Source organism: Callospermophilus lateralis, chromosome 18 (genome assembly GCF_048772815.1).
Source record: "Callospermophilus lateralis isolate mCalLat2 chromosome 18, mCalLat2.hap1, whole genome shotgun sequence".
Classification (NCBI taxonomy): Eukaryota; Metazoa; Chordata; class Mammalia; order Rodentia; family Sciuridae; genus Callospermophilus; species Callospermophilus lateralis.
The window spans coordinates 6177236-6199130 of NC_135322.1; the positions used below are offsets into that span (position 1 = coordinate 6177236).

The 21895-nt window shown below is 54.8% G+C and overlaps 1 protein-coding gene across 1 annotated transcript; it reads left to right on the forward strand.

Moving 5' to 3' along the window:
• Positions 1-495: 495 nt before the first annotated feature.
• Positions 496-19906, forward strand: Lrrc4b (leucine rich repeat containing 4B). The gene is made up of 2 exons (XM_076839380.1): positions 496-792; positions 18071-19906. Exons 1-2 carry the CDS (start codon positions 496-498, stop codon positions 19904-19906), a joined length of 2133 nt encoding a protein of 710 aa, XP_076695495.1.
• Positions 19907-21895: the final 1989 nt, after the last annotated feature.

The window sequence follows — 21895 nt, forward strand, 5'->3', positions numbered from 1 at the left end:
TGCGAGGATGCTTACATTCCTGCAAGGGGAGGTGAAGGGACAGGGAGAGAGGCCAGGACACACTGCCCAGGGGCCTGGCAGGTACCATGCTGGGAGCCAGGTCCTAACCCACACTGTGGGCTCGACCTCTCTCCACCTCTGCCTCAGGGTTGGGGTCTTTTTCCATCTCTACCTATGCAGTGACCTTTCTAAAACTTTCTGTTTTCCATTCACTGGCTGAGTAACCCTGGGTAAACCCCTCCTCTCTCCCAGCCTCAGTTTTCCCTTCCTCAGAATGGGTGGAAAGCCTCCCCACATGGAAAGGAGGATGGTGCAGCCTGCGGCCTGCCCGCCAGCCTCTCTCCCGCCGCCTCTTTGTGAGGAGCCCCGGGAAGGGAGGTGGTGATGGAGCTGCCTGGGCGGTGGTGAGACCCAGGCCACCCTGTCCCTGACCGAATCTCTCCTGTCTTCCCTCTCGCAGCCCCCCAGCGGCCGCGCGGAGCATGAGCATTGAGGATGGCGTGTGCCCGCGGCTCCCAGTGCCCCCCGCTGCCGCCCGGTAGGATGTCCTGGCCCCACGGGGCACTGCTCTTCCTCTGGCTCTTCTCCCCACCCCTGGGGGCCGGCGGGGGCGGCGTGGCCATCACATCCGCTGCTGGAGGGGGCTCCCCACCGGCCACCTCCTGCCCCGCGGCCTGCTCCTGCAGCAACCAGGCCAGCAGGGTGATCTGCACGCGGCGAGAGCTGGCTGAGGTCCCAGCCAGCATCCCCGTCAACACGCGCTACCTGAACCTGCAGGAGAACGGCATCCAGGTGAGCCCGGCGGCCGCCGTCAGGCTAGGCGGTCGGGGAGGAGGCGCAGGTGGTGCTGGGGGAGGCGCAGGTGGCCACCACCCCTCTTCCCTCTGGTCAGTCTCGCTTCCCTCACATCCGGGAGTCCGCACGCCCACCCCGGTGCCTGCGTGAGATGTCGTTTGCGTCCCATTTACTAGAGCTGGATGGGGGTGGGGCCAAGGCCAGGTGGGTTTTCCTGGGGCTGTGCCCGCGGCACAAGGTAGGACACGGAGCCCTGGGCCTGGCGCAGCCGGGTGGAGTTGGGGCCGAGGCGGCCTGACGCCGAGCCCCAGTTTCTTCCTCCAGAAAGAGAGGAGAGAGCCCCTGCCCTGAGGGCCACATACTTGTCAAAGATTTACAGTTGGTTCTGGCGCCTCGCCAGCAGTCCTGGATGTAAGTTCTTCCTCTTGTCATTTGGGGTGCAGTGCAAGGCTCGCTAACCCACCCCCTGGAGTTGGTGTGCAAACTGGAGAACCCGCGCTGTTGGGCACGTGGTTGGCGTCCGAATTGGGCTGTTGCCATTCGATTAAATATGATTCTGATTAAGATAGGCCATAAACGGTGCCGGGGGCGCAGAGCAGTGCTGTCGTGAGGCGGGGTTTCTCAGCCTCCGGCTGTAATCGCGCGTGGGTCCGGGTCATCCTTTATTGTGAGGCGAGGGAGGGGCTGTCCTGTGCACTGTAGGTGTTCATCCCCGGCCACTAGATGCCAGTAGCACCCTGACCTCAGTTCCAGAAATTCTCCTGCCATTTCCACCCCTGCTGGGAACCACTGCATTAAGGGCATTTGGTCAGTCTCCTGCCCCCACACAGGCCTCCCTAATCCAACCCAGCTCATAAATTGGGGGAGAAGAAGTTTCCCATGCTGAAGGGACCAGCCACCCCCATCTGACTGTCTGGGAGAGCCAGGCTGGGGGACAAGAGGAGACAGTCCTTCCTGGTGGCTGTGGTGCAGAACCAGGGTCCAGAAACCTGAGACCCATCACCAGCCCCGCTCCTGAGGAACTCTTTCAGGACAGGTGGCCCCAACAGCCACCTCCTGGAACAGGTTATAGGTTACAGGTTAGAGTCACCCCTTCTGCTGATCTTGTGAACCCACCCCATCCTGCCACCACAGCCTCAGCTGAGCAGTCACGTCTCCTTCACAGGACCAAAGTCTGCACCAGGCACCCGCCTTGTCCCCTATCCTGTGTGTCCCCTTCATTTCTTCCTGTGACAGTCAACAGATACCACAGCACCAACTGCCAAGCGTGGTCTAGGCGATGACCCACACAGGCCAAGCCCAGCTCCTCCCTGGCATCTTACACTGTAGAGAGTAAGAGAGAATAAGCAAATGGTCGACGCCCTAGAGTAGCCGAAGCAGACCTGGGGACCATGGGGCCAGCTGAGCCTGAGACTTCAATGGCAGCCAAGGCCACAGTGGGTCCCTTTGGAAGAACCTGCCCTGGATTTCCTTTGGAGAGTCCAGGGGGCAGCTCAGTCCCACAAACACCTGCTGAGTGCCACTCATGAACATGAATTTATTCACGCATAAATCACGCACAGGTCTGCTGTGTCCAGGCACATCGTAAAGCAGCCACCGAGGTAGCTGTGGTTAGAGGATGAGAACAGGAATAGCAACCGCACGCCTTCATCTCCATTCCGGGTTCTCACACCCGACTCCAGACCATGAGCGAGTGCTGGTGAGTGGTCAGTGGACTGGGCCTCCCCCAGAGGACACTTTCCAGACAGCAGCAGGGGCGTGCCATCTCCAGAGCAGGATAATTACAAAGTATTATTTTTTCCAAATGGAAAAATGAAAAAAAAATCACTGCAGTCCCACCACTATAAATAATTTCTGCTTTCACTTTGGGTTAATACCTTTCTGGCTCTTTCCTGTGCATCTGTAAATGTATTTTTAATTATTTATTAATTTAGAAAAATTAGAAAATACACCTAAGTAAATAAAAACACAGACAAAAGCCAGTGGCACTACACAGGCAGGCAAGAGCCACTCTGGGAGTCCCCATGAGCAGCCTCAGCAGGTCACCATGGGACTATTTCCTTTTTTTTTTTTTTTTTTTTTAAGAAAAAAAATTGAGCTGGGTGCAGTGTTGCACACCTGTATTCTCAGCGACTCGGAAAGCACCCTGACCTCAGTTCCAGAAATTCTCCAGCCATTGCCAGGTATTCCCACCCCTGGTTGGGAACTGTATTAAGGGCATTTGGTCAGTCTCCTGCCCCCACACAGGCCTCCCTTGTCCAACCCAGCTCATAAATTGGATCACAAGTTCAAGGCTGGCCTGGGTGCATTAGGGAGACCCTGTCTCAAAACAAAAAAGGGCTGGGGATGCAGTTTAGTGACAGAGTGCTTCCCTAGCATGTGAGGCCCTGGGTTAGAACCCCAGAACCAGGAAAAAAAAAAAAAGAAAGAAGGAAAGGAAAGAAAAATGGAATCACTATTTCTGAAACTGGCTTTTGGCACTAGTAGCATTACCATGAGTATCTTTCTCTGTGGCACTAAATATTCTCTGGTGTCATTTTATTTTTTTTTTTAAAGAATTTTTTAATATTTATTTCTTAGTTTTTCAGCGGACACAACATCTTTGTTTGTATGTGGTGCTGAGGATCGAACCCGGGCCGTGTGCATGCCAGGCGAGCACGCTACTGCTTGAGCCACATCCCCAGCCCCCTCTGGTGTCATTTTAAATGAGTGTATCGTATTCCAGTGCATGGGTGTCCTGTTGTTAAAGAGGGACTTGCTAAATGACAGGATACACAAGCACTAGAACACGATAGCCATTGATAACCGTCCCAGGGAGCAACCAGGGAGCGGTGCCAGGCCCTTCGTAGCTCCAGGCTGCAGTTGACCTGAGCTACGCTGCAGTCAGAGGCCCTGCTCTAGGCTCTGGCCCTCTGGATTCTGCCCTTGGGATAAATTCCTAGAAGTAGACTTGCTGGGTCAGAGGGAAGATCAGAGAAGGGCTACCCCTGAGTCCTGCGTCTTACTCATCTGCACGTCCACCCCCTCATACCCAGCCGGCACCAGAGCCTCTGAAGAGACAGGCTGAATCCCAGAGACTCCAGAGCCTCCCATGTTGCCTGGTTACCTGGCTGTCACCTGGTTCCTCAACTGCACCATCACTTCCATGAGGACAGGGACCTCGTGCTATTCCCTGTGTCCCCAGCATCTGGAACAGAGCCTAGTGTGCAATAGACACTTAGCAGATGCTTGTGGTGAAGGGAAGGGGCGCTCAGGAGCTCTTGCCCTGGCCCTTGGCAGAAGCCTGGAATCATCTGTTGGTGGGATTCCCACGGGGCCCTCCTGGGAGAACTGGGGAGGCTCAAAGGTCCCCATCACCTGTTCCCATGTGCTTCTGGCCTGGGGTGCAGTACAGGCAGCAAGGCCCTCAGCAAGCTCCTGGGGACAAAGTACCCCAAGGGAGGTCCCTATCCTCACTCTGGGGGTTGTCACCTGGGGACAGAGGGGGATAAAATGCCCTCCTGCCACATAAGAGGAGTGGTAGGTGGTGTCCAGATGTAGAATGAAGGATTTATTTCACAGTTTATGTTTTTCTGATGGGGACTGAACCAGGGCGGGGGTTGTTTTTGAATCAGCAATGGTTCCTGGGCCCCAGTGGTTTTTGAGAGAGGTGGGGCTTCAAACGCCCAGACCCTCCTGAGATGAAGCCTTCTAAGGCAGCAGCCAAGAGACTATCCTCTGGCCCTCCACCTCCCAGCCCCAGGCTGGTCCAGGTGCAAGGTGGGCCTGGTGGGCACCCCTCGGCCTCGCCCTCGCCAGCATCCAGTGTGTTGCCCCTGATTCTTTCTACCGAGTGTGCTCTTGCGAAAGCTCCTTGTTGCTTTGTGTGTATGTATTTTTAATTCATGCAAAGGGAGCTGTGTTAGAGATCGCTTTCTTTGTCTTGCTATTTTACCGGGCCTGACCTTCTTAGAACCTTGCATGTGGCTGCTTCTGTGCCCTCAGTGACCTCAACTGTGGCAGAGTTCCCCTTGATGGGCACCCACCCCCCTTGCCCTGGCTTCCCCATCATGGAGCCTCACCAGGCCCCTGTAGGAGCTGAGTGATGATTTCTCTGGATATGTCCCGGGGGAATTGCTGGGTCATTGGATAGCCATGTATTTAGTTACACTAAGTATCCCTGGGACCACCTGAGGCTTTTGCGGGCTATCCCAGTCCCTTCTGGGTCTGCCATGAGGTCAGATGGCAAGGAAAGCTCCCTCCTAAGAAACCACCAGTCCCAACCTAAAGAGGTCGTCTCAGAGAGTCATGTCAAGGAGCCTGGCAGCTGGCATCCAGAGCTGCCTCAGTCCCCGGCCATGGGGACTGCTGTACAGCTGACCATGGAGCACTCTAGGCCTCCAAGGTGGAGGTTAGCAGGTGTCCAAAGCACAATTCTGAAATTATGAGCTTGCAAGGAAGGATCCAAGTAGCATCTCCAGTTCATTTAAGATCAACAATGCTATATGTGTATGTATATGTGTGTGTATGTATATATATATATTTTTTTAAGTTATTGGTGGACCTTTATTTTAATCATTTATTTATATGTGGTGCTGAGAATCGAACCCAGTGCCTCACACATGAGAGGCAAACACTCTACCACTGAGCCACAACCCCAGCCCTCAACGATGCTTTCTTTAAAGACTGGGGACACCCTGGATGTCAACAGCACCTTCTCTCTGCACTCGAATCATGAGGGGGAGTGGTGTTTAATTTCTTCTTTATGTTTTCTCTATTCTCTAAATTTCCTGCAGTAAGAGCTTTTAATACTTTTTGTAATCAGGGAAAAACAATAAATGCAAATATGTGTCGTACAAGCTGAAGAAAAAATCACCCCTGGTATTTGCTCACCTTTGCCTGGAGAATGGGAGTGTGCTTGGTGGGGGGGCCTCCTAGGTGGGAGGGCCTCCTAGGCAGGGCCGCCTCTCCCATTTTACAGATGTGGAAACGGAGGCTCAGCTGGCTCAGAATGACTTGGCCAGAGTCGTCCAGCTAGCTGTGGCCCTCTGGGCTTGCCCTGTGCCCCCCGGAGTCACTGTGGGGAAGCCAGGCTGGAGAGCCATGATGTGTGGCTTCAGGAACAGGAACGCAGCCACCCTGTGGGGCTGTGGCAGGCACTGAGTGGCAGGCACTGAGTGGCTCTGCAGTCACTGCTAGCTCAGCACTTTCCAGGACGGATCCCCTCAGGCAGCAGGGAATATGGAGTTTTTGACTGAAGGGACATTTCCCTGCTAGAGGAAGAAAATGGTAGGGGAGAGATCTAGAAGGGCCCCCTCCTGAGGTCAAGGACAGCTCCCTGCAGGAGGTGGTGGAGTGGGAGGGAGCAGCCTCCCTCTGCTGCCCCCCCAGGACTTCCTGTCTAACTGCAGCCTCTCCAGCTTCCATCCCAACTGTTTCCTGGGTCCCCTCAGGAGCACCGACCAGGGCCCAGGTTTCCACACTTGTCAATGAGACCCCCTTAATTTGTGGGTTCCTGCTTAACCTTTTCATCTCTATATAACACACAGAGAACATGACACTAAATGCCCTTCTCAGAAGATCATCACAAAAGGAACAGTCCTGTAAATACCACCCAGCGCACAGAGGGCTGCACAGGCCTATGATCCCAGTGGGAGGCTGAGGCAGGAGGATGGCAATTTCAAGGCCAGCCTGGGCGACTTAACGACTTGACTTAAGGAGACCCTCCAAATAAAGTATAAAAAGGGCTGGGGGTGTGGCTCAGTGGTAGAGCACCCTGGGTTCAATCCCTGGTACTAAAAAAATAGAGGAGGGTCTGGCACGTGCTGGGTGAAATAGCAGAGGGCGTGGTGAAGGGCAGCAGCTGGGAAGGCTGGTGAGCAAGAGTCGCCAGTCTCTGGTGAGCTCCGGCCATACCCCACGGCCCCACGGCCTGAGCTGTGGTCACTGTGTGTCCATCTCAGTTACCACTGACCCCAGCACCTAGCACAGAGCCCACACACTGCAGGTGCCCAGAATGCAACTGTCAAACTGACGAATGTGCAGAATGGCTTGCCATCTGGCAAAGCCATCTGGCCTCCCCGCCCAGAGGCAGCCCCAGGAGAAGGTAGCAGGAATGTCACCCCCACTTCTCCGTTGAGTAGACTGAGGTCCTGAGGGACTCAAGACCCCTGTTCTTCTGTCCATGAATGAAGTCAAGGCCTCCAGTCATCTCTTGGGGTCCTTTATCCAGAAAAATAGTATCAGATTCCTGCAGCCCCTGGAGGAGGAGGGAGGGGCCGAGGTGGCTCCCAACATTGCTCCAAGCAAACCTTGGCTTCCTCGGTGAATTCCATCCTCAGGGCAACACTAGGAGTAGGTCCCCTTCTTGTCCCCATTTTACAGATAAGGAAACTGAGGCACAGGAGAGGAAGGCTCTCCCACCCAACACAAGATCCTCAGTGATTACTACGGCCAGCTGGCTGCGGAAGCGACTTCTCCAGCACGATTCCCGATGCCTCCTAGTGCACACCTGTCCCAAGCCCAGGTGACTTGATGATAGGAGTGTAACTGAGTCCTGACACTCTGTGCCTCACAGCCCTGGCCTGTCAGGACATTCTCTGGGCTTCCTCCTAGCTTCCTGGCCTGTCAGTGGCCCTGCCAGTTGCCACATCCTCCACCCACAGGGGACTCCCTTCCCCAGCTGTCCCGCCTCCGTCCTGCAGCAGGACTTGGCCAGCACTCCCAGCTCCTCCACCCTCAAGGGCATGCTCTCCTCTGCCCCATATGCCTGTCCCAGGGACTGGCCTCACCCTCCACAGCCACCGCCACAGCGCACCTGCCTCGTAGCCCTCTTCCTCCTGGATCTGGCCAGCCCCCATGGTCCACCTGCAGCACCCAGCTCAGCCCCAGCTCATTGATGGAGCACCTACTGTGTACCAGGCACCACTCTAGGCCAGTGGGTGAGCAGACACAGTCCTCTGTCCACACGCTGCAGATGGAGAGGCAGTAGAGGAGGTGAGAGAGAGCCATCCTCTGTGCTGGAGGCAGGGAGGTCAGGGCCAGGGAAGATGCCTGGGAGGGAGGTGCCCGCCCACGGCTGAGCCTCCACACCGCACCGCACCCGGCAGAGGTTAGGCGCACTGTCCCGCTGCCCAGGCGCAGCAGGCTGCACTTAGCCCTCATGTACCCTCTGCTTGGACCTTGGTGCCTGGCTGTTTGCGCCAAGTTCAGATGCCTGTCTGGGCTCCTCAAGGGGAAACAGGCCAGACCTGGTACCTAGGAGAGGGCTTGTACCCCGGAGCACTCGGGAGGCAACTCAGGGGTTATAAGTGGGAGGAAGGAGGGAGGGAGAGAGCAGCTTGGGCGGTCCAGCACCCACACTGGCCCCTGCAATGCTGCCAATCATGTCCTGGCCACCAGGGAAGTCCTGATGAAGAAGGGGGTATAAATCCCTTATCTCAGAACTAGGAAGAAATAGAAGAAGTCCAAGTCCTCATAAAAACAGAGTGAAAACAACAATGTATTTAAATTTTGAATATAAAAATTTGAGGAGAAAAAAACACCCAGTAAGCTTTACTAGACTTTTGTTATTGGTTCATTACATTCAAAACACATTGGGCTGCGTGTGGCTCAGAAGTAGAGCGCGTCTAGCAGGTGTGAGGCACTGGGTTCCATCCTCAGCACCACGGAAAAATAAAGAAAAAAAGAAAGGCCCATCAACTAAAAATTTTTAAATAAAAAATAGAAACAATTTATCTTAATAGCATTAAGATGAACAATTCACTTAGTCATTTTCCTACCACAGTTAAATTTTTTTTACAGCATGTCTTTATTTTATTTGTTTCATTTTTATGTGGTGCTGAGGATCAAACCCAGTACCTCACACATGCCAGGCAAGCGCTCTGCTGCTGAGCTACAGCCCCAGCCCCCACAGTTAAATTTTTAATAAAGGATTTCTTGACAATTTATTTTCTTAAAAGCCCCAGCAAGGGGGCTGGGGATGTGGCTCAAGCAGTAGCGCGCTCGCCTGGCATGCGTGCAGCCCGGGTTCCATCCTCAGCACCACATGCAAACAAAGATGTTGTGTCCGCCGAAAACTAAAAAATAAATATTAATGGTCACTTCCATGACTGAAATAGAAAGTCCCCAGAAGAGGGCCAGTTGCAGGGTACAAGGGTGAGGAAGAGCCCATTGGAGGCTGGGAGGCAGCCACTGAGGGACCATGTCCCCTGCCTGAATCCCCCTGCATCCTTGGCCCTGGCACAAGTGGGGTGAGCCCAGCAAACGGGGGCTGAAGGGCTGAGGGGTCTTGGAGGCATGGCCAGCTGGGTGGCTCTCCCCCAGGCTCCTGTCCTGGTTCCTCCACTGTATGACAGAACTTCAACATCTTCATTAGGCCAGATGTCAGGGTGGGGACAGGTGTCAACACCCACATGACCCTGCCATGGCTCCAGAGATCATTTGCTCTGGGGTGTTTCAAACTGTGCCTTAGGGAACCCCAGGCCTGCCTCCCCCACAGTCAGGCAGCTGCACAGCCTGCTGACACCATCCCCATGAAGCGATCATCTGCATGATTACTGTGGGCTCTAGGAAGGCAGGCCCCTGTCTGTCCTGCTCCCAGCTGGACCCCCAGAGTCTAGCACAACACCTGACACAGGGCAGCTCTCAAAGAAAATCCTATCAAATGAGAACCTGCCATGTTTAAGCAAATGGGCTCTACACTCTAGGTGGGCATGAAGCCCACGACAGCCCAACTCCATTTAGGGCTGTAGATGTGATGGAGATGCTGTGTTTGGATTCAGGAGAAGCAGACTCTGAGTCCTGGCTTGGAGCTTGAGGTTGAGAACAAGTGATTTTACCTCTGTGAACCTGGGTTTCCTCAGCCATTAGACCATCAAATATGGGGAAGGGCCAGGGGCATATGGTTAATAACCTCCATGTGATAGGATTTCCACAGGATTAATGAGATTATAACCTCAGAGCATAAAGCACATATGGCATATAGTAGGCACCTAGCAAATAGTGATTCCCCTTTTTTACTTTATTGGGAACCTGCTCAGGATGACTCTTTGTTTTAGAGTCAGCCTTGTATTATTTGGGAGCAGAAGAATGGAATTGACAAGCTTTGCTCTTTAGGTAGGCATGTTAAATGTTAAGGAGAAAATATATAAATCCTGAAAGCATAGAGATAGGAAATGGAGTCAGAAGAAATTCACATAATACAAAATAGGATAATAAATAGGAAAGAGTAGCTTACAAAAAAAAAAACAGAAATAGCACAAAATATTAAAGACTATAGGAATAATCCTAAGTATATTATAGTAATTATAATAAATGTAAGTGGACTAAACTTCCAGTTAAAAGGCAGAGATTTCCAGACCAAATTAAAACCAAAACCCTAACTAGAAGATGAGGATGAACTATGCAAGTAGAAATGATACATACACCAGCTGAAAGAAAGACAGTGCTGCTTTTGTAATCTCAGACATGTGGACTTTAAGGCAAAAGGCAGAAGGATTAGGAACCAGAATATTAGAACTTTCCCACTCCCAAGTTCTGCTACTGAGGATTTTGATGTGCTGTCACTGTCACCAAACCAAAATGCCTGTAGGCGCATCAGCCAGTACAACTGGGTGTTCTCCAGTTCACCTGGGTCCACTGCTCATCAGACCTGGCTGAGGTCGACCATGAGTAGGCCTCACACTGGGTGCTGGATGCAGACCTTGTTCCAACAGAATTTCTGCTCCTGGACTCACAGGCTGGACAAGGAGACAGGTGCATTGGACCAAATGACAATCAGCATGATGGGGCCTCAGAAGAGAATGTGTGTGATGAGTGAGGGAGTAGAGGTCAAGGAGGGCTTTTCTGGGAAGAGCCATTGGAATTTCCCAGAGAACAAGGAGGGTGACATTCCAGGAAGTGGTTCAGAGCCTGTGCAAAGACAGACAGTGGCAAGCATAGTGAATTGTGTCCATCTCTCTCTAGTGGCTGGAATAGCAAGGAGGCAGGGGGCAGGTTCCGAAGGGACTCTGACACCAGGTGAAGGGGCATAGAGAGCCTTGGGAAGGCAGGAACAGGGACATGCTGAGTTCTGAACTGCACCTTAGATAATTCTAACAGCCAGTATGAAGGAAAGATGCTGGGGAAGGAACTGGAAGCCCAGAGACAGAACAAATGTCAGTACGGCCATTATCAGCTTGCATGGACGGTTTAGAAGTGAATGCTCTTGTGCATTTGCTCACTGTCTTATCCTGAGCACACACTAACTTGTCAGAGCCTTTCAACGACTCAGGATACCCATAAAGAACATGAGCTCAGAGAGGCTAAGACATGCCCAAGATCTAGCAGCTGGTCAGCAGCACAGCCCAGATCCAAGCCACCCACCTCTTCCACCGCATTGCTCATGCTCAGAGGGGTCCTGCAGAGGAGGACACATGGCAGTTCTGTTCAAAGGAAGGGACCCACTGTCTACAGCAACCCAGGCTTCTTTTGCAGCAGCACCTCACCCTGCTTACTTCTCCAGTGCATTTGATTGGAGTGATTGGCAGGGGGACCCCACCCCCTTGGGGAGTGCCCCTTCATCTCGGTTCACATACATCTTCTCACTGCAACAGGACAAGGCACACTGAGTGGGAACAGGCTCAGGCTCCTCTGAGGACATGCCATCAGCACAGTCCTCTGTCCAGAGACTCCAGAGATGCCTGGAGAGCAGCCTCGCTGAGCTGGACGCTGACCCCAGCCCTGCCTGCTGCACACTCCCTGGCCAGCTCTGCTGAGTCACTTGGCCTCAGTGAGCCTTGGTCTCCTTGCCTCTCAAATGAGTATGATGTTTGCCTGTGGGGTTGGGGAGGGGAGTAAATGGGAGCTTGGGGAGGTGCAGAGGTGGGGCCATGCCTGGGCCCAGACCTGGGCTCTGTCCTTCCTCCCTGTGTGCTCTGCCGAGCCTTCTCCCTTCTCTGAAATGGAAGCCCCAGACCACCGCCTGTGTGGCTGCTTGTTTCAGTCAGCTTTTCCGTTGCTGTGACCAAAAGATCTGACAAGGACAATCCAAAGAGGAAAAGATTCTTTGGGACTCACAGTTTCAGAGGTCTTAGTCCATGGATGGCCAGCTCGGCTGCTCTGGGCCTGAGGTGAAGGACAAGACAGCAGAGACCGGGGTGGAAGAAAGCCCCTCAGGACGTGGCAGTCAGGAAGCACAGACAGCAAGCTCCACTCATCAGGGACACCCCACCCCCGTGGCCTGCCTCTGCCAGCCGCACCCCACCTGCCTGCAGTTATGCCCATTGGACTGATGCACCGAGTGGGCGAAGGCTCTCTCCACACAGTCGCCCCCCTCTGACCTCCCCTGCATTGTCTCACATGTGAGCTTTGGGGAGCACCTCACAGCTAAGCCATAGCATGGGTGAAGAAAAAGCTGGGGTGACAAATGTAGAACGCCCAGCCCAGCCCGGCATTTGTCACCTGTGCTCAGTGCACCCTTACAGGAGCCAAGCCCTGCATGGACTGTGTCTCGCAGAACGCCCAAGTCTCCAGAGCAATGCTGCAGGGCGACCCTGTGACACACCTCCACAGGTAACGACCCCCCCCCGCCCCCACCTGATGGATGATGGTTTCACTCATCCAAGAGCCATGGGTGCCTGAGTGAACCAGAGCCCTTGGGGTTGGGCCAGCAGGGTGACAGGTAGAGGAGGGGGCAAGGCAGGGGGAACAGTGTGTGCAAATGTGGAAGGCCTGGCTAGGTGGCCCAAGGACTGGTACCGGCTATTGGGCATCTGGAGTGAGGACAATGAGGGGCTATTCAGAGGGAAGGGACAGGCGGGTAGATACCAGTCAGGCAGGGCTCCCTGGGAGCACTGGGGAGCCCTGGAGGGGTCTAGAGGAGGGCAGAGTCAGGGTCAGCTCTGGGGGTTGCAAGATCCCAGAGACGGATTGGAGGGGAGAGGCTGGAGGCCAGGCAGGAGGCTTGAGGCAGGGTCCAGGGACAGAGGGTGGCCTGCACTGGGCTTGGAGGTAGAGAAGAGATGGAGGCCATACAGAGGAAGTTGTGAGACTCCCAAAGAGGTAGCAGGGCAGGCCTGATGGCCAACCCCATGCTCGGGACAGCAGAGCACCTTTTGACTGAGAAAGTGAGCCGGAGAGGCCTCTCAGAGAACAGGAGCCCTGGGAGGGGGAAGGGGCAGGAGCAGGGCGCAGGTGCTCCCTGGGAGCTGGGGAGGACTTGGACCCTCCAAGTGTGACCAAGACTCAGGGAGTTCTTGCTGGCACCTGGACCAGAAACCCCTTTGCTCTCAATTTTTCTGTCCGGACTCGTGAGTCCAACCTTTAAAAAGTGCCTGTTCCCTCCCAGGTGATGGGCCTGACCAGAAGCTCCTTCTCTTCTTACTGTTTCGTTGTTGACATTAGTATCAACAGCAGCAGCAACTGAGCACAGGCTTCATTCATTGCCAGGGTCTCCCAGGGCGCAGGGAAGGCGTCCTGTGCTAGGGTCCTAAGGCGGATTCTGTTTGGGGGACCCAGAGCAGAGCCCAGCAAGGCGGCTCTCCCAGCCCAACTTCATGGAACTTCAACACCATGTGCGCGGGAGGAGGCGGGGCAGGTTCCAGGGGAACTTGATCATGAGATTTCTGTTGCCTAGCATCCCGTGGGACAGGCCGTGAGAAGCGCCAGGCTGGGTGTGCCTGAGATAATCTCACTGAGGGGTAAACTGAGGCTCCACGGGCCCGCAGGGAAGAGCCGGGGTCCCTAGGCTCAGAAGCCAGAGACTTTCTCAGGCCCCACCTCGCCTTCCTGGGAGATGCTCCTGCACCATCTCCCTCAGATACAGCCATGGCCACTGGGGACTTTCACCAACCTTCAGGACCCACAGTCTTTCTGAGTGTCCGACCAGTACAGTGGAACTTAGAAAAAGCAGAAATATACCAAGAAAAATAAAGACCACCTTGACAATTTCAGCTCAGTGTCCAAAAGCAGGCACAGCCCTGGGCCTGAATTCCAAAAAGCCAAAAATGTTTAAGCATATTTCATGACATTAGAAAATGCTCCTGGTATAATATTATTAGAGGGAAATACAGGACCCTGGAAAGTATATTACACCATCAAAATTTTCTGAAAAACATTAAAAGATGGTGAAAAACATACCCCAGCACAAGAAGCGATTGGCAGGAGGTTTACACCAATCAGTTCATAGTGTAATTCTCTTGACTGATTTCTTATAATTTTTTACTAAAGTGATCACATATGACTTTTTCAGCAGAAGAGAAAAGCATATTAAAGGGACTTTATCTGTTGTTCTAACTTGGTACCCAGCCCAGGCCTGGCCCGTGGGAGACTTCAATTAGGTGTTCTAAAGGGGTTCCCTTCCCGTGATCCTTCCTACTCTGAGCTCTGCATTTCCATCTTAGCCCAGATTCCACTCATTGTACCCATAAACCATTCAGAGTGGCCTGAGAATCATGGAGTTGTAAGGGCCTGATTATATCTCCTGTCTCTTTCACCTTGGGACAGCGAAGAATCCTCCACCAGGCAAGTGCCCTGGCTGTTTTCTGTGACCTCAGGAAATCTGGTTTCTGGGCAGGGACTGAACTTCAGTTCTGGTCAAGAGGGCCCCTCCTGAGCAAGGGGTACAGCTCAGGGGCAGAAGCATGCTTGGCATGCTGGGGCCCTGGCTTCATCCCCAGCATAAAAACGGGGATGGCAGATGAAACATTCCAGAAGGGGCTATAAGCTGGGCACAGTGGCACACATCTGTAATCCCAGCAGATAGGGAGGCTGAGGCAGGAGGATCATGAGTTCAAAGCCACCCTCAGCAAAAGTGAGGTGCTAAGCAACTCAGTGACACCACGTCTCTAAATAAAATAGAAAACAGGGCTGGGGGTGTGGCTCAGTGTCCATTGCTCCTGAGTTCAGTCCCCAGCACCCCCTCACACAAGGGGGGGAGCTGTTTTCAAATCCACACCACTGAATGCCTGGGAACTGCCCAGAGCCACCATGCTCTCCCAAACTCAGTGGTCAGATGCAGACCCTGTCCTTGCTGGAGGGGCCCAGATTCTGGTGGATGAGATGAAAATAGAAGTCAGCTCAGCACAGATGGAGGCCCTGAGTGGGGGTACCATGACCAGGCTGGGTGGGCAGATGGGGAGGGGGCAGGACTCCTCTGGAACAGGTAACACCAGAGTTGGGTGTCAAAGGGAGCAAGGAGATAGCCAGAAAAAGTAGTGGAGGGAGCAGCAAGGGCCAGAGGGTGAGCAGGTGCAGTTGGCTGTGTTCAGGGATGGGCTAGGACGGGATGAAGGGGAAGGTCCTCAGGGATGAGCTGCTGGGGCAGGGTCCCCTGGGGATGGGATTGCACCAGGAATGGTGGGAGGCCTGGGAGGACTGCGAGCAGGGAGGGTCAGGGGATCTGAGGGTAAAACAGATTCTTCTGTTGCCGTAGGTATGGAGAGGAGGGGCTGCAGTGGGACTCACAGGCCCAGGAACAGGCAGGGGACTGAAGGGCCTGGGCTGTACCAGGTCTACGCTGCCCATTTTCATCATCGGAAGCAGCAAGGGTCTCCCTCCACGGGTGGCGCACAGTATGCGGCCTGTGGTCAGAAAGGCTCTGCGCTCTAACCCCAAGGGCAGGGTTCAGGTTACTACACGCCAATAAAACAGTAAGAATAACAGTGTGATGAGAGGCGCTGAGCGCTTGCACTCGACCTCTCTGCCCTCCGAAGTGGCTTTCATCAGCCTCCCTTCATGGCAGGAGTGGACCCCAGGCACAGAGAGCTCCAGTGACAGGTCCTACAGCCAAGGAGGAGGAGGCAAGATGTGAACAGGGCTCTGCCATTCCAGCCACACCCGCGGCCTCGGTTTCCTTATCCATCCAATGGGAACAGCGGTGCTGCGGGTGCGTTGCGGCCCAGCCAGGGAGGGCGGGCACAGGCTGGCCAGCCCTGCCCAGCTCTGCCCACCAGCTAGCCGCTTCTGTGGGCCTCGGTTTCCTCCGTTCTAAAACGGGGCAGCGATAGTCCTTGTTCATAGGGCCGCTGGAGGATAAGGCACAATTGTGTTCATAAAGCATCACAGGGCGCTGAGAAGGCTCCTGGTGAAGCTGCGCCATCTAATACTTGGGCCCAAGTCCCACCGAAGGTGCACCCGGAGTGCCAACGTGCTCGATTTGGGAGCGCAATTGACTCATTCGTAAGTTTTCATCTTGATTACAAGGATGATATAATTGGTACATCAGCTTAAATAAAATATTATTAGAATTGATTTCATTATGTGTCAATTTTAAAAGAAACAAAGAATTTGATTTCACCTGTTCAATTTTGTTTTGTTTTGTTTTTAATATGTGGATCTAGGAAATTTAGGAAGTGCACATGTGGTTCACATGGCATTTCCACTGGGCAACATGGGTGTAAGTAGTGGCCACTATTATCATTCTGTGACTATGACTTTGCCAAGAATATTGCATTCCTTATACTGAATGCCTTTCAGGTACAGTTTTTTTTCTTTACCTTTTCTTTGTTAGTTTTGTTTTTATTCCTCCTTCTTATTCCTGCATTTTGTTCATTGGGGGAAAAATAACAAAAGAAAAAATTGCCTATAATCCCCAACATCTGGAATTCAGTGCTAAGAACAGCTTGGAGGATTTCCTCCCAGGCTTTTTTGGCACATGTAGACAGATACCTAATTCTTAGTTTTATGAAATTGTGATTGTACAGTATCCTATCTGGGGCTCCCCATCCCCACCCCCAATATTCTACACAAGCATCGCCACATCACTAGGCTTCAGACATGTGATCTGACGGCTGTGTGGCCTTCTGTGCCTCAGCGCACTCAGCATGGCGACAGGAGGACCCTGTGAGACTACCCACCATGCCCCAGCCCAGCACTGTCTCTCCTGTGGTCCCCAGCCCCAGCCCCTACATGTAACTGGTAGCCAAGGTCATGGGCTAGGAGCTGGGACTCCAGTTCCAGAGGGCCTGGATCTAGTGGCAAGTACTATTCCCTCTCTATGTCCTTGGACAAGTCAATGCACCTCTCTGTGCCTAATTCACACTCCCTCAAGTGAAAACCCTCGAGGCTAGATGTGTTTGGGCACTCTGATATTAGAAAGGTGGTAAAATGCAGCATATATTTTAAAACATACTCTTGATCAAATATGTAACTATTTCTATAGTGAAATGTTTCAATAGTCAAGTGAGACCAATAAGAGCCTTAAATAAACCAGCTCTGTGGTACACACCTACAATTCCAGCTACTCCAGAAGCTGAAGCAGGAGGATCACAAGTTCAAGACGAGCCTGGCAACTTAGTAAGACCCTGTCTCAAAATTAAAAAAAAAAAAAAAAAAAAAGGAAAGCTTTTGGGATGTGGCTCAGTGGAAAAGCAGTTGCCTAGCATGCATGAGGCTTTGGGTTTTATCCCCAGCACTGCAAAAATAAATAAACAAAATACTTTCACGTGGAGTTTGGTATCAAAATTATGAAAAATATGGCTTTCAGGGTTTTGTGAATTTGGGGACTGCAGGTATTGAATAAGGACTCCTAACAGTACCTACCTATGGCATAGGGCAGTTAGAGGGTTAAATGAGTTATTACCCATAAAGCATTTAGAGTAGTGCCTGGCACCAAATAATGTTCAATGCCTGTTAGTTACTACTATTCCTATTCTTGATCTTTTATTATTTTTTACAATAAGTATAATTTCCACATAATAAAGGACCCTGTTTTAAGTGTACAGTTGGCAATTTTGACAGTCACACTCACCCACATAACACCACCCCAATAGACAACATTCCCATTGCCCCTGAACGTTCCCTCATGTCCCTTCCCACCTGCCCCCACCCCACCCACACTAGAAGACACCCACTGGGGACCCCTGGAGCGTGGCATCAGGCCTCTGGCTGCCTGGTGGGGCTTCCTCTGCTCCGCCCAAGGCTGGAGGGAGCGCGGGGGGCGGTTCCTTCCTTGAGGGCGAGGGGTAGGGCTCTGTTGTGGGGACGAACCACTGTGCTTGTTGTTCACCCGTTGGTGGACATTTGGGGTTTCCATTCCAGGCTGTAATGAACAGAAATGCTGTGAACACCCACGCCGCGACTGTTGCGTGGACATCTGTTTTCGTTACTCTTGAGGAAGAGCCCAGGAGTGCAATGGCGGAGGCGTGGCAGCCCCGTCTTAACATTGTCAGCAGCTATAGTCTCTTCCAAAGTGGTCTCACCGTCTGATTCTCCCACCAGCCAAGTATGAGAAATCCGGTGGTTCCACACTCTTGTCAGCACGTGGTGCCCGTATGATGGTCAGTATCACTGATCCGTTTCTCCTCCCCACCCCCAGGTGATCCGCACAGACACCTTCAAGCACCTGCGGCACCTGGAGATCCTGCAGCTGAGCAAGAACCTCGTGCGCAAGATCGAGGTGGGCGCCTTTAACGGGCTGCCCAGCCTCAACACGCTGGAGCTCTTCGACAACCGGCTGACCACGGTGCCCACGCAGGCCTTCGAGTACCTGTCCAAGCTGCGGGAGCTCTGGCTCCGCAACAACCCCATCGAGAGCATCCCCTCCTACGCCTTCAACCGCGTGCCCTCGCTGCGCCGCCTGGACCTGGGCGAGCTCAAGCGGCTGGAGTACATCTCGGAGGCAGCTTTCGAGGGGCTGGTCAACCTGCGCTACCTCAACCTGGGCATGTGCAACCTCAAGGACATCCCCAACCTGACCGCCCTGGTGCGCCTGGAGGAGCTGGAGCTGTCGGGCAACCGGCTGGACCTGATCCGCCCGGGCTCCTTCCAGGGCCTCACCAGCCTGCGCAAGCTGTGGCTGATGCACGCCCAGGTGGCCACCATCGAGCGCAATGCCTTCGACGACCTCAAGTCGCTGGAGGAGCTCAACCTGTCCCACAACAACCTGATGTCGCTTCCCCACGACCTCTTCACACCCTTGCACCGCCTCGAGCGGGTGCACCTCAACCATAACCCCTGGCACTGCAACTGCGACGTGCTCTGGCTGAGCTGGTGGCTGAAGGAGACGGTGCCCAGCAACACGACGTGCTGCGCCCGCTGCCACGCGCCGGCAGGACTCAAGGGCCGCTACATCGGCGAGCTGGACCAGTCGCACTTCACCTGCTACGCGCCGGTCATTGTGGAGCCGCCCACGGACCTCAATGTCACCGAGGGCATGGCCGCCGAGCTCAAGTGCCGCACGGGCACCTCCATGACCTCCGTCAACTGGCTGACGCCCAACGGCACCCTCATGACCCACGGCTCCTACCGCGTGCGCATCTCCGTCTTGCACGACGGAACGCTCAACTTCACCAACGTCACCGTGCAGGACACGGGCCAGTATACGTGCATGGTGACGAACTCAGCCGGCAACACCACCGCCTCCGCCACGCTCAACGTCTCGGCGGTGGACCCCGTGGCCGCCGGGGGCGCCGGCGTGGGCGGGCCCGGGGGCGGGGGCGGCGGAGGCGGCAGTGGCGGCTACACCTACTTCACCACGGTGACCGTGGAGACCCTGGAGACGCAGCCCGGGGAGGAGGCCCTGCAGCCGCGGGGGACGGAGAAGGAGCCCCCGGGGCCCACGACGGACGGCGTCTGGGGAGGAGGCCGGCCAGGGGACGCGGCCGGGCCTGCCTCGTCATCCACCACGGCGCCCGCTCCGCGCTCCTCCCGGCCCACGGAGAAGGCGTTCACGGTGCCCATCACGGACGTGACGGAGAACGCCCTCAAGGACCTGGACGACGTCATGAAGACCACCAAGATCATCATCGGCTGCTTCGTGGCCATCACGTTCATGGCCGCCGTGATGCTGGTGGCCTTCTACAAGCTGCGCAAGCAGCACCAGCTCCACAAGCACCACGGGCCCACGCGCACCGTGGAAATCATCAACGTGGAGGACGAGCTGCCCGCAGCCTCCGCCGTCTCGGTGGCCGCCGCCGCCGCGGTGGCGGGCGGGGCCGGCGTGGGCGGGGACAGCCACCTGGCCCTGCCCGCCCTGGAGCGCGACCACCTCAACCACCACCACTACGTGGCGGCCGCCTTCAAGGCGCACTACAGCAGCAACCCCGGCGGCGGGGGCTGCGGGGGCAAGGGCCCGGCCGGCCTCAACTCCATCCACGAACCTCTGCTCTTCAAGAGCGGCTCCAAGGAGAACGTGCAAGAGACGCAGATCTGAGGCCGCCGCGCCTCGGCCCGCAGGACGCGGGCGGGTGGGGACCGCGGCTTTCGCCCCGCCGCGCGCGCTTGGGTCCGGGCACGCGCTTCCGCGCCCCTCGCCGCCCCACCGGCCGGGCGACCCGAGGGGACGCGAGACCAGGAGAAGCGGCCGAGCCCGCGCGTTTCCTCGCGCCCTGCGACCAAGTCCCGCCCGCCGCCTTCCAGGGGAGAGGAGCTTTTTTGAGGGGTGTCCTTTCCCCTCGTCCCAACAGCCCTCCTTTTACGGTTCATTTTTTGCAGTTTGACGCCTCTCCCTCCCTCCCCTCCCCCACCCCCGAGACCCAAGAGACAGACACCGTCGGAGACACCCGGCGTCCCCGCGCTAGCTCCGCTCCCGGCTGCCGGCCGGTGGCTGGGGTCGGGGCGGCGTCCGCGCCCCAGCCCCTCGTGCCCGTAGACTCTTTTGATACTGAAGGGAGGTTTGCGTCAACGACTACCTGCTCTGTAATTACTTTAAAAAAAAAAAAAAAAAAAAACACGGAAAAAGTAAAAAAAAAAAAAAAAAAAATTTTTTTTTTTTTGGTCATGAAAGCATGGAGGAGATCCAAAACAAAATGGATATGGGTGGGGACCACGAGGGGGTGGAACCGAAGCCTCATAGGTCCCAACCAGCTGGGCTCATCTCCAGATGGTCTTAGGCGCCCCCCTCACCCCAGACCCCAGAGAGGGTCATGGTCACCTGGTGCACACCTGCTGCTCCCACGGCACCTCCCGGCAGCCAGTCTCTGCTGGGAATTCTCACACTGCCTCCCACGTCTCGGCTGACAACATGGCGGGGGCCTAGGGCTGCGAAGTACCACAGGCTGGGTGGCTTAAAACAACCGCGTGCATCCGCGGCAGTGCTGGAGGCTTCAAGTCTCAGCTCAGGTGCCAGCCTCGCTTTGCAGCATCGTCCCCCAGTCCTTCCCCTGTGTTGACACATCACCTTCCCGCCGTATGTGCCTGTCTGTATCCAACTCGGCCTCCATATAGGGTCAGGTAACAGGGGATTAGTTAGGAGCCCACCTCCAGGAAAACCGTCTCTTAACCTGATCATCGGAGACACCCAAGCATCAGAGGCCACATTTGAGGTACCAAAGGTCAGGACTTCAACATCTCTTTCCAGATGGCAAAATTCAACCCATGACAGGGTCCAAATCAGAGGGTCGTTCTCCACTGCAAATCCCCCCAAGCCTGCTGGGGAATGAAGCAGGTGGCTGAAAGGGAGCGTGGCTGGTAGGGGTGGGTGTGACAGGAGGGTGGCTCCAGCTACAGGAGGCCTGGGGAACATCAGGGGAGTTGCAGAGACAGGACAAGTGCCCAGGAAGGGGAAGGGGACTGAACTCGGGGACAGACTCTGGGGTCCTTCCAGAAAGAGTGGTGCTGGGCCAGGCCAGGGGGCAGCTGCAGAGGTGAGTTGGACATCTCCGGGGGTACACAGTCTCCAAGATTCAACCTCAAGAAGGCTGGAGTCCCCAGGGCTGTCATCAAAAGCAGGAGGAGACAGAGGGAAGCAGAGGGAATGAGGAGCCAAGTCACCCAATGGCCCCTCCCCCATTTACTTTGGCACAGCTGCCCCTATATACCAGTGCCCTGAACACCAGGGGGGACACTCCAGCCCTTGGTAGAGGCCACCACACAAGGTGGGGAAGGAGGAAACCCCCACTGCATGCATCTGTGTGCCCCAGAGGGGTCTGGTCAAGGGTCTGCATTCCTGGTGCCTGCCCTCTTTCCTGGCTGTCTCTGTGTCCACAGCATCTTCTCTTCCCCCACCCAGGGCACTTAAAGCGAATTCTTATCTTCGGGGACAGTGCCACCCCTGCATCAACAGTAGGGCCTCTGGCCCTATCTGCCTGTGCCTGTCTCCTCTGGGTAGGTCGACCTGGGACAAGGGCCACTAGTTCTGGATCTTTCATGCTTTCTCCAGGCCCTTTCAGTGCAGATCCTGGTTGCCATGGCAACACTGTGG

Excerpts from the sequence above, each read along its gene's own strand:
- Lrrc4b (XM_076839380.1), top strand. The coding sequence starts at position 496 with ATGGCGTGTGCCCGCGGCTCCCAGTGCCCCCCGCTGCCGCCCGGTAGG. Across the intron at positions 793-18,070 it reads TGCAGGAGAACGGCATCCAG|GTGATCCGCACAGACACCTT; the intron begins GTGAGCCCGGCG and ends CCCCACCCCCAG.